General features: G+C 44.1%; 1 protein-coding gene across 1 annotated transcript in view; it reads right to left on the bottom strand.

Annotated features, from left to right (window-relative positions):
• Window positions 1-3,103: 3,103 nt before the first annotated feature.
• Window positions 3,104-12,874, bottom strand: part of unc80 (unc-80 homolog (C. elegans)) — an 81,200-nt gene continuing 71,429 nt past the window's right edge. The window contains exons 50-63 of the mRNA XM_028571421.1: window positions 12,003-12,203; window positions 10,452-10,575; window positions 10,240-10,365; window positions 10,005-10,128; window positions 8,919-9,125; window positions 8,648-8,832; window positions 8,362-8,527; window positions 8,016-8,195; window positions 7,782-7,929; window positions 6,497-6,553; window positions 5,454-5,535; window positions 5,039-5,144; window positions 4,194-4,399; window positions 3,104-3,699 (exon numbers count right to left, since the gene is read on the bottom strand). Coding sequence (XP_028427222.1) covers window positions 3,184-3,699; window positions 4,194-4,399; window positions 5,039-5,144; window positions 5,454-5,535; window positions 6,497-6,553; window positions 7,782-7,929; window positions 8,016-8,195; window positions 8,362-8,527; window positions 8,648-8,832; window positions 8,919-9,125; window positions 10,005-10,128; window positions 10,240-10,365; window positions 10,452-10,575; window positions 12,003-12,203 — 2,428 coding nt within the window. The 3' untranslated portion in view covers window positions 3,104-3,183. The remainder of the gene's footprint in view (window positions 3,700-4,193; window positions 4,400-5,038; window positions 5,145-5,453; window positions 5,536-6,496; window positions 6,554-7,781; window positions 7,930-8,015; window positions 8,196-8,361; window positions 8,528-8,647; window positions 8,833-8,918; window positions 9,126-10,004; window positions 10,129-10,239; window positions 10,366-10,451; window positions 10,576-12,002; window positions 12,204-12,874) is intronic.

The raw sequence follows: 12,874 nt of genomic DNA, 5'->3' as shown, positions 1-12,874 counted from the left end.
CTTCTTCTTTTTCTTTCGCTTTAATGGAGGATTGCAAACAACTTGTAGGTGCATACCGCCACCTACTGTACAGGCGTGTGTAACGTCATGTCATTTTACAATTTCTCAAATTCTACTCATCAACCCTGTGTCTTTTCAAATTGTAATTAGTGCCTTAATTGCCTTCCTGATGATTCTTATCCCCTCTCCTTCTGATCCCATGATGCCCATCAGATTCCCACGCCCGCCCTGCCTCCTGAACCTTATCTTTAAACACCCATCTTTCCACCTCAGGAATATGACATGTTCTTTAACCCCACACTTTTCACTATTCCAGCCTTTAGTATTTTCAAATTGATCTCATACTTCCGAGGCACGTTCACTCTGTTGCCAGGTTTCACTGATGGCTTAATGCTGTATAACTTTCTTCCTCTGCCGTCTGCATCCCACTCGTGCGTCTCTCACTGATGATGCTGCAGCACGCCACCAAATGGCACCTGCTGGTCTTCACTATCCCAGCCTAAACTTGCCTTAGCTACCCTATCTGCCACCTCATTGCCCTCAACCCCATGTTCTGGAACCCATAGAAAGCCCACACTACATCTCAGCATCTCCAGTTTAGAAACCTTCACAAGTAAGTAAGCATCAATCACAGTATCACTCACCACAGATCCAGATGGACCAGATTATCAAACCGCCTTGGTGCTTATCTTGCAGAGCGATTCCTGCCACCAAACCTGAGCTCTACTTCACATTACCGACAATAACATTGGCAATAACCGGTAAGTGTAACTTCATTAACAGTATTTGTAATGTATATTTTGACTATGTCTGACTTCTCCATGGTTAGAAATGGACAGAAAGCATAAAAGAAACCTTGTAAACAATATCCATTTATTTAGATATTCAAATCCAGAAATATTCTGATATACTGTAGCTTTATTCTAACTTTGCACAAAGAAGACATATTTTGACAGACACATTATATTTAAATGGAACAGTAAAATTGCCCTGACTAAAAATGTATTCGTACATACTTATTAAAGACATTTAAACCTTAAATGTGTGGTTTAGTGTGCGTTTTATGGATTTGAGATAGGCCTGTATATGTTTTGCATTGTAAAAAATTAGATAATTTCTTAGCTTGACATGGATACAGAGGACAGGACAAGAAACATTTACTTACTGCATTTCATCTGTTGTAATGTTAAACATTTTGGGTAAAATCTACCTTAGACACAGGGGAGGAATGTGTAGGCTACTTTGATTGAGGATACAATTTAAATATTTGCTGAATTAACTCCATTAAGACAACCCCCATAGAAGCTGCATTATTTCCTCTCTATTCCCCCTATATAATATACATAATATAATATAATGTATTCCGCTTTGTGTAACAGTACACAATCTGTCTGTACCCAAATGAATACAATACTTTTAGTGTGGCACTAAAAGTCAAAAGAATGTTAAATACAGCACTGACATATAGTATAGATAAGCAGCCAATAACAAAACACTCACAGTGCATTGGTGTAAATTATGGCACATATTGATCCTGTATTATGTGATTTAACATCATTATTATTATTGATGAAAAGGGGAAAGCAGGATATAGTAGTAGATAATAGTGAGATTATTGGATATCCAGATCTTTTGTCACAACTTGCCCACAGTTATGCAACTATATGGTCTCCTTTAAAGTGGAGGTATATAAAATAAATAATAAATACCTCCTATTTACAATAGGAGGTATGAGGTTATCAGCAGACACAGTGAACTCATTTAAACAGACAGACTTGTTTCTCTGTTAAGGCATGGAATGAGCAACGAGGTAACAGCTATCTACTGCGTGACTTCATCGCGGTTGCAATACAAGGAGTCTCGCTGCCCAATGGTTTTGAGCATACCACAACATCACAGACACACACACACAAAAAGAACATTCCCAGCACTGCAACATCAAGCCAAGTGGCTGAGTCAATTTGTAAAAAATATTTAAAAAAAAGATCTTTTTTTTTTCTTCTTCAGAATTGATGTTTTTTAAGATGATAAACATACCAACAAGATAAAGATACCGTCTTTGGTCACAAATAAAATATTCTGCTGAGACACTGAGCAGCACAATACACACTTGTAGTAACAGAGTTTAACGGGATATATGTTTGACATTATGTTAATAATGAAAGCTGTCCGCTGTAGAAACAACCTAGGGTGAGACAATTTTCCGGGACAGTGACAAAAACATCTAATTTCTTCCATATGGTCACATAAAATGTTTAAAATACATATACTGTATTGTACATTTACTGTATATCACCTGCTTCATTTAAGGCCCTTATTTTACCCATAGCTTTAGAATGGCTCTTAATATACTGTTTACACAAGTTCTGCATTCTCTCTGCATTCTGCATTATAGCCTTTGCAACACTTTGTACAAGTTATAACATCTCCTTCCTTCATTTATATAGATCTTAGCAATATAGACATTCAAATCTACTGTATTAGAAGCATGACTTTGTTATAATATTTATCCTTTAAACATGTCTGATCTTTAATAATCAACTATTAATTTAAAATTAAATAAAAAAATAAAACATTTTCTCTTGGGGATAGAACAGACAAGCACAGGTCGATTTAAAAATCCAGCATGAATTCACGTTTCTGTGATGAAGGAGACCAGTACTAAGGTCGATTGCTGCTAAAATATACATTCAACCCTCAGGGTATGTAGCCATAAGAACAGAGTATACTGATTTTCATGTTGATATTCAACACTCGAAAGATCCAATAAGAGATCTACAGGGAGAGGGAGGAATGGGGGAAACGGGTATGGGTTTTGTACACTTCACTGTCAAAACTAAACAACTACACTGATGAGAGAGCAGTTTAGTGTCAGGGCAACGCTGAGGGAAAATGGCTTCAGGATTCGGGGGGGATACAGATGGAATCGAAATCACGTCGGTGAGTTATAGAAACACTCGAGGCAGGGTTCAACAGAAGAAGCCACACTTCTCCGTACATTCCTTTTCTTTTTAACTATGTACTTTTAGATTGTCAGTCAATAAAATGTAACATTTCACTTCTTTTTTTTTTCTGTTTTTGAAATGTATGCAGCGCAGCCTCCCTGTTATCCGTACCCTGCAGGTATTCGTATGGCATTTGGCTTGGGCTACAGATACAAAAATACAGTCTCAAATCTCAATCTCAAACGTGGGACTCATCCAGGTCAAGGTCCACAGGGGAGAGGGGCAGGGGCAACCGGCGCGGCGACCGGCGTGGCGACCGGCGGGGTGACCGGCGAGTCGAGGGAGGGGACAGCAGCGGGGTGAGGAGGGGGTTCTCTGTGCCTTCGTCCTCGCTGAGCTGCAGCAGGGTGTCGCTGCGCAGCAGGAGCGCAGTCGTGTCCTCGTCCCCGGGGCTCTCTCTGATCCTGGGCGGCCCCGCCGGCGGCGGCGGTGATAGGAGAGGGGCCGGTGGCAGAGGTGGAGGCAGCGGGGGGCCTGGGGCCGGCGCTGTGCCCAGCACCGGGAGCGGTGGAGGGAGAGGAGAGGAGGTGCGGGACAAGGGCAGAGGGGAGCAGGCTCGGGACAGAGTCAGCGGCGAGCAGGTTTGGGATGGGGGTGTTGGGGTGGAGGGGCGGGAGACGGAGGGAGGAGGGGAGAGACTGCTGCGGAGGCCCCACTGCTCTTTCTTCTCCTTGCCGCCTACAGCTGGAGGGACCTGGGGGAGAATAGATTTTGTTCCTGTGATGTTGTTTAAAGGTCCCATGACATGGTGCTCTTTGGATGCTTTTCTATAGGCCTTAGTGGTCCCCTAATACTAAATCTGAAGTCTCTTTGCCAAAATTCAACCTTGGTGCAGAATTAATTAAGGGGAGGTAACCTCGCTTGTTATGACCTCATAACAAGCAAGATTCCAGATCGGCCCATCTGAGCTTTCATTTTCTCAAAGGCAGAGCAGGATACCCAGGGCTCAGTTTACACCTATCACCATTTCTAGCCAACTGGGGACTATAGGCAGGCTGGGGGAACTCATACTTATGTTAAAAAACCTCATAAAGTGAAATTTCCATGCCATGGGACCTTTACAATAAAGTGGACCTTTTGTCATGGTTATTTACCATATTTTGGCTCATCCAGATGATTTTTATTATTATTTTACTTTAATATTGACCACTTTGGGTCTTGCTCCAGTCCTCTATCTGCTGGTCCTACCTGTGTGTTATGCGTGCTGTGCAGGTTGGCAGTCACCGTGGCCGAGGAGACAGAGGGCACTTCCAGCATTGGGGACTTTGAAGGGGCAGGACTGGCCTTCCTGCCCTCAGCTGGAGGGTCCGTAGTACTGGGAGTTGGGGGCTTGCTGGCCCCCTGCTGGCCTTGATTCTCTGTAAAGGTGACTGACCTCTTTTGGTCTCCATGCGCTGTGGGAACACACATGCACGCGCACATGGTCAAAACAGAAGACAGCTAGCGACTCGCAAACACATTAGCACCACCAAAAAGAGTGGAGGCAGGGATGGGACAGGGCAGGTAGGTAGGCAGGGACTGGGAGGGGATGCAAGACAGACATGCAGAGCGCCCTATTGGGTGAGGTTGCAGATAAAAAAGGGGTGCGCCGTTGCAGGGTGGAGAGGAAGGGTTAAGGGTTGTGTCTCACCTTCACAGTCCAATAAAGTTTCTTTATTTTCGAAAACATAAGGCATGAGACAGAACAGAGTGAGAAGAGTCAGTTTGGTGACAGGGGGAACAACAAACAGCATTGGAACAAAGACAGAGGTTGTGAATGGGGAAGATGGGTCAGTTCAAGTCAGCACACAGACGCAAAATATAGTATTTTAACGGGAGATGTTTGAACAGTGAATGTTTGAATCTATTTAATAGTCTAGATTTGGCTTGTTGTGTGTTGATCTGAAGTGCAGGGTAAATCTGGCCGTTAGTTTTTCAGTGAGTCACTAATGGTGTTTTAAAAAAAGAATTCATCATCTTATCTACAAACATATCCTCAAACATACACACACACACACACACACACACACACACGAAGGCAAGTGTGCTGTTACCCAGTGGTTTGTTCTTTGGCTGGATGCTCCTGCGAGTTGTAGAAAGCCTCGCTCCAGATCTACCACGTGGTTCATTCTTGGGAATGGACAGAAGGGGGCGCCTCAACTGCAGGAAAGTCACAATTACGCCAATCCAGTATAGAATATCAGCTTCAGCTGGGTTTACATTTGTGCATTTTTATGCAAACTTTTAGAATTTATATTTATAGCAAGACAAATGTAATTTTTACATTTAAGAAAAGAAATATTGTACACATGCACTTGTCTATACAGTTGCAAAGAAAATTTTTCATATTCAGTTTCACCAAATTAGGCATATGTATGCATATTATCCTTGTGTGTGTGAGTGTGTGTGTGTGTGTGTGTGTGTGTTTGTGTTAGATAAAAACGTGAAAGACAAAGTTGTTGTCCACACCTGTCTGAGGCCTCTCTTTCTTCCTAAGGGAGGCTGGATCAGAAGGTTCTGCTGGCCCGGTTCACTCTGCACACTGGCAACCCTGGTGCAATCAATCAGATGCACACATACACGCATTCACACACAGGCGCACACAGATAAGACACAGAAATACATCAGCATGAAGGGACCAAAAGGCCACAGCATTCCAAGCTGTGCTCGCTAACTGACCACATGTTTGACCACAACAAGATGTCGCTGCTATTCTACCCATTCACTTACTACATGACACACACAGTATGTTACAAGCGACCCGATCACGGTGCAGAAACACAGCGCTACCATGATTCATACACTGAAAACACAACAAGGGATAGTAGGGGTTGGAGTAGCAACACCGACAAAATAACTATTGATATTCTTTTAAAATGTCCCTGTTTTAAAGTGTGACACCATTCAATTATTTTTGTCATCGAACCAAGACAGCTAGATCAGATTTGAAGTTCTGAAAAAGCCAAATTGGACAAAGCTTGATAAAGAAAACAACAAAAGTGTCCTTGTATTATGGTTGCCACCCCAGTTCCCCTTTGCCCCTACAGATTGGTATCCAGAGTAGGACGCCCAATTTGATCAGCAAGAAGCCTGATAGACATGTAAACAGTATGAAACACCATGGCAACAATGGGAGAGAGGCTGACTTTAGTGATGGCACATCAACTGTAAAGACCCACAGCTAACAGAGAAGAAACTGGCCTCGGTGCTTAGAGGGGGGGGTCCTCTTTAGATTGTTAGGATAGCACAGCAGATGAGCTAAGAAGATGGTCAGTGTGGAGCTCAAAAGGAAGTAGGGGGGGAGTAAGGGACAGAGACAAGGCACACTGGACCCACACAGAAAGGGATAGAGACAGGTAAGGGGGGGGGGGGGGCGATTTGATTGGATGTGGATGAGTGATCAACGGCGAGGCGGCCAATAGAGGGGGCCGTCTCAAGGCGATGCCCCTCCCACTGGCGAACAGATGCAAGAACGCACCAACAGGACACACACAGAGAGAGGGCCACTGTACCTAGAGAGGTAACCCTCCTGCAGAAGGCCCTGGGACTCATCTAGCACATTGGGTTCACTGTGAAAAGGGGGGCGAAGGGGGAGAACGGGAGTTTAGGGAGTGTAGTCGAGATCCATCACCACCCAAGTCCCTGAGCCCAGACCAACGGGGTGGAAAGTCAGGGCTCTGACTGATTCATTTTAGATTTCTTACCAAGATACTGAGTCTTAGCTACTTCACAATGCTGCTCTGAGACTGTTGAACAAGAAACATTATAAATCAACAGAGATATACACAAAAAAATGGCTTGGTGGTTGTGGCATATGACTTGGTTGATCCTTTTTAAAAATATAATTTCTACATATTACATAAACAAGCCAAGATTTGAATCGTACGTAAGCATTTCTTAAAGCTATAGTGCGTAGTTTCCATCGCCCCCATGAGAAACTCGAAGTAATGACAACACTGTCGCCGCATCCACATGACGCAAGCCTTCGGTGATCGCGCACCTACTCCTAATACGTTACAAAACCTCAGTTGCTCTTTTTTTCAGCGCTCTCCAACTAGGAAAAGCCACACCAGTGGTTATCTGTGTTTGTCTTAGCTGTCGGTCCCTTTCTTTTTGGGGATTTTATTCCTTCTGTTGTTACATGTATGTGTTTTCTTAGCAGTACAATTACTGACTGAAACGTTTCGGAGGGCGCTTCTTGGGGTTTTCAGCCATGCCTTCGCCTGTTGCAGCAGTCCTCTTACTCTCCAAAGCTACAGGCTGCTGCTGTCCTTTCTCAGCTGTCATGTGAAACGCATCACTCGAGCTGCTGCACACGAAAGTCGCCGGACTACACCATCCGGTGACCATAGCCATGCTGATGAGAAATACAGAGTTTTGTGGAGCTGGTAGGCTTAATTAGCTTTGTGTCAACTCATTTGGCAATGGCTTAAATGTAACGGAGGTTCATCGACGCACTATAGCTTTAAAGGCAGCGCTGCTCAAAAAAAAAAAGCAATCTCTTTGGTCGAGTTTGACCTCGGCGGACTGAGCCAGTTTGAACATTAAATACAGGAATGCTTTCAACAGAAAACCGTGTTTTATTTCTGGCTGCACGCCTGCTCAACTCTTGAATAATGAAGAAAAGATCCTGCATATTGTTCAAGGCTCACAAACCAGGACCGTATTTTTGGGGATCTTTTCTTAGCTATTTGTCCTATATTAGCTTTCTAATTCACCTCCTTCAAGAGTTTCACAAGCAGAAAGATGTCTTTTATGCATCCATGCATGCATGCATGTGTGTGTTGGGAATGTTACCTGTGGCTGGGCAACATGGTGGCGCGGGGGGCATCGGGCTGCAAGGCCGCAGAGCCGGTGGCATGGCTGGAGAAACGGCGCTGTTCTATCATCCTAGGCAAAAAGGCTTCATGCTCGCTCACCACACTGGGAATACTCATAGAGTCATCTGGAGGGAGAAGGGTGGAGGGGCAGTGAGTTCAGTTTGAATATCTATAAATGTCAAATATGAAAGAACATGGGAATGTTTCTGACTCTCTTCGTCGTCCTCGTCGGTGCGGCTGAGTGTGTCTTGGGAGGGTTGGCGGGATGGTTGGCTGTCCTGCTCCCAAACTGTACCGGTGCCCGTGTTGGAGCGCGACATTGTGGCCAAACTGAGGCGATATGCTGATGTAGAGGTGCCCACTGTGCTGATGGACGTCTTGCCCTGGTAAGCTGTTGGGTTAGATGCAGGTCAAACGGAAACACTTGGGCTTAAATGTGAGTTAACAATACGAGGAATCATCTGATGAATTCAGATTCAGAACGTGAAGAAAGACAGACTTCCACAACTTTAAAAATGAAGGGAATGCTAATGTTTGTTTCAGAATAAGTGTCTGACCGGAGCCGCTGTGCACAGCCTCCTTGAGGATCTTGAGTTCGTTATTAAACTCGGCAAACAGGGAGCTCTTGCAGAGAGGTCGCGGGATGAATCTTCGCTCCAGCTGGTCAGCGATGTGGTGACGTGCTGTAATCTCCTCCTGAGAGTCAGCAGGCTGTGTCAACAACTAGACGAAAGTGAACACACACATGAACCAGTGGAAGGCAAACAAGAACATAGTACACAAGCGCACCCACAATTAAAGTGAATGAACAAATGAGCAGAAGGAAATTCACTGGTCCTCTACCTTGCACTGTATGAAGGGTCTCAGCAGGACAAAGATAGGGATACGGGTTCGGACAATGAAGTCAATGAAATCCCAGAAGGCCAAACCGCCCACCTTCCTCAGAGCCATCTCTTTCACCTGCAGGCTCAGCCGGTACCACTGGTTTCCCAGTGAGCGCTCAAAGCAAACCAACACCACCTTTAGAGCTGCAGAGGGACGAAAGAGGATGAGAAGGGAAAGTGGCAGGAACAAGAGAAGACGTGAAAATGCTGTCACTTCTTCTGACCCATACCCAGATATGCAGCCTGGCTGGTGGACTCCGCTAATCCCTCTCTGCGCAGATCCTTCCCTGTGTCGCCCGGGGTGGAGCAGTGAGCCGGGGAAGCGTCCAGCATGAAGTTCTTGGTGCGGGAGGTGGAGATGATCCGAGGAGGCAGGAGGATATTGATGACCGTCTGGAGGAGCAGGAAGATCTCAGGCTGCTCCAGGTGCGGGCTATCTGCAAAAGGGAGAAACAGATTTTGATCATAGACATGCCATGTACAATTTGATTTATGTATGTTTATGTTTTTATTCTATGTAACCAGGAAAGCACTAACAGTGAGACTAATGAAATAAAACTGATAACATTTTAACATATGCCAATATGAATCATATACAAATTGCATCCTTTAAATAACCTAAAATAGCATCTCAAAAACAACCTAAGTAGCTAGTCTATAGCACTTCCGGGATTGGTCCGTTGCTGCCAGAAATTCCGCTTTCTTTGTGTTGGAATTTTAAACTCCGGTGGATTTCTGAGGACTTTGGTTAACTGCTCCTCAGATCTCTGCAGGGTAAATCCAGACAGCTTGCTAGACTATCTGTCCAGCCTGAGTTTTCTATTGCACGACTAAAACAACCTTTGAATGTACACATGTTCGACAAGTTCCTTCCCGAGGCTGTTTTGCAGCGGCACCGGGGCTCCGTCCGGCATCAAAGGCGATTGTGATTGGTTTAAAGACATGGCAATAAACCGGAGCACGATTTTCTCCCATCCCGGAATCTTTATCGGTGTTTTAAGCGTCCAACGTCTCCTTCCAGGCAGCGCTGCCGGGAAGGCACTAGGAGTAGGTAGATTATGGTAGATTATGGTTATGGTTATGGTTATGGTTATGGTTAAGGTTAAGGTTAAGGTTAGGTGCCTTGAAGTCAACGGTCGCAGTGCTGCCTGGAAGGAGACGTTGGGGCATTAAAACACCATCGAGCTCCCGGAATGCTGTGTGGACTAGCCAGACACTCCTCTGCAGCGCTGTGGAGGAAGGTCTGGCTATATGAGACTACCTAAGAGCTGTCTCAAACAACAAAATAAAAAAATTAAAACTGTCAGCTTTTTTACCTTTGCTTCCAGAGCCCACAGTGAGGACAAAGGGAATGAGCAGGTTGAGCAGCATCCCCTCTCGCCTCTCCTGATTGGTGAAAGGTGAGATCACATGGCTCAGAGGAAAGTCCTCCTTCAAGGCCTAGGACAGAGGAAAAAAAATGAAGGAAACAAAAATCAGACATTGGACAATTAAGTGTTTCTGATGAATGGGTGTCCAATGAGGAGTCAGATGAGTTAAACTGACGCCTACCTGGATCTGCAGGGCAACCAGTCGGACCACTGCTGTGCTGAAGGGCAGCGGAGGGGATAGGTAAGGGCTGAGGTGGAGAAGAGGAAGCCCATCTGCCACGCTGGAGGGACCAACCACACCCATCACCTGACAAACACACCAATAAATGCCAAAACTCCAAACATTAAATACAACGATTTTGTGAAGTCCTGTGCGTCTGTTTGTTTCCATACCAGGTTGACACAGACGTTGATCAGCGAGCGAAGGTGTGGGAGGAAAGAGATGATTGGCTGTCGCTGCAGGGTCAGGCAGATGCCCTCGATCAGGTTGCTGGCCGCCTCCCACTCCACCTGTCTCCTGGAGAACACCCACCCAATCAACAACACACCACACGCGCCCCCCCAAAAAAAGAAAATTTTCATGAGTTAAAAACTAAACTAATTTGTGTCGTGTATCAAATCTACATATCTTTAAAACAGGGAAGGAAACCATCAGAGGGATACTGGTGAAACACTTACCACACTATTAGTCCGCCATATAATCTTCATGGCCGTAGTAAAGGCCATACTGACTACAAATATTGCAAAGCTCACAAACATAGCCAGCTAAACACTGCAGCAACAGATCCTGGTGTGAAGCACACACCTGTGACCGGTGTTCCTTCTGAGCCAGCAGTCTTATGTCACGGGAAGAGGACGCAGGTGTGCCGCTGTTATTTGTTTTTGCTGCACTAGGGCAGTATTTGTACTATTTCTGTATGTACTGGACCACTATACCTTAATATGTAGTTGATGTCTCTCCTTCTGTACTCTATCCAGGATTACAGTATTACATGTGTTAAGAGTTACAACAAAGTAATATTGAAAGGCAGCCATGGACAAAAACTGCTGAGTACATTTTTAGTCTGACATGTATTCATATGTAACAGACCTGGTGCATACTTAAATTCTGTAGTGTCGCTTAATTTTATTGAACCTCACTAAAATGTTTAGTTTTAGTTAATTCGCTTAAATGTAAATTCAATTTCCATTGTTTGAATTCAATGTAATGTTTGCTTTTTTTTCAGTTTTATGCAATGCTCTTTGAGCTGCTTTTAAGTTCGAAATGTACTATACAAATAAAGTTTATTATTACTATTAATATTATTATTTTTTATATTTTCTTCCTGTAGGGATGGCAATCAGTGACCAATCCACAATAATACATTTTCTTTTTTAACTGTTGCGATAGATTGCAATTTAGTAAAACTATTAAAACAAGCATTAAAAGAACCTTAGTATAAAGTATGAGCATCAATAGCTCTGAATGCGTAATAATGAAAAAGCGCAATAAAGTGTGCTTGTGTAAAGAATTATTATATATTATTAAACAATTATTTCCACATGGTGAGGGGGGGAAAAAAACAACCTTTAACTGCATCACCAGTCAAATCTGCGATTGTAGTGTTTGTCTGAAATCATCTTTCATGACACAAGACTGTAAAGTGGCTCAGAGGGACCACTGCTGGGGATCCATAGTTAGTACACACATCCTCACGCACCCGCTTACGCGTTGAACTCCTCTCGCGCAACACGCACGCCCACAAGTTCCCAGCACGAAAACACGCCACAGCAGCACTTACGGTACAGCACCCACCAAGGCAGCGCTACAGAGGACAGTGCCAAGAAGCCGCCTATCTACTGGACACATCACGGCACCGGCACAGCACGATACACTCACAGGGAGACAGAGAAGAGGGATCGTATTCAACAGACCTGGTGCATAATGCCTGTGGGCGAGCGCACCTGAGCGTAGGCATCTTGTGGATCTTGTTGAACATGCGGTCCAGCCTCTTCAGGATGAGGATGAGGGCGGGGCGGACAGCCTCGGACGACCAGTCGGTGATGGGCAGCATCTCCATGATGTAGCGGCGCAGCCCTCGGCTCTCCATGGTCAAGGTGTCGTAGGGCGCTAGCTTTAGCAGGGCGTGGGCGATCTCCGCCAGTCTGGGAAAGAGAAAGACACACACACACACACACAGACACCCCTTTAGTGCAACTTAATAGTGCTATAGTATTATACAACAACATAATTAATAACCTATGGCATGTCAGATATGTCAAAACATCTGAAAAATTGGATCTAATAAAAGGTTCCTTCCATAAATTAGTTGAAGACATTTACTCATACTCTCATTAGGTATGAAATGATGATGAATCAAGTAAAATTGCATGAAGAAATTATTTATATATTCTATTTCTATCTGTTTGTAAATGCTGGTCTTTCTACATGTGAGGCACTATGGAGGCAATTCAGGTATACATTTATTTGTTATTTGTTTGAGTCAGAAAATAGCATCTTTGAGGCTCTAACAAGTCCTAGGAAGAGCATGGATTCTTATTTAAACTCTGGCACGACAGCTTGCACACAAATTCTTAAAATGACAGATGTGCTGTATTTTGTACGTATGTACATTTTTATATATTTCTTTTATATATTTCTTGCTATGGACCTACTTGTGAGTCTGAAATAAAGATATATTCTTATTATATTGACACCTGCAAAATTAAGCACTGCTACATTTTTAGACCCAGATGAATGAGTCACACTCTTCCCTCCCGTCTTTTGAGGAATTGTAATGAACTTGTTAACCTTAATTAATAAATCTGGTCAAAGA

The sequence above is a fragment of the Perca flavescens genome, chromosome 24 (assembly GCF_004354835.1).
Source record: "Perca flavescens isolate YP-PL-M2 chromosome 24, PFLA_1.0, whole genome shotgun sequence".
Taxonomy (NCBI): domain Eukaryota; kingdom Metazoa; phylum Chordata; class Actinopteri; order Perciformes; family Percidae; genus Perca; species Perca flavescens.
This window is presented reverse-complemented; position numbering and strand designations above follow the sequence as displayed.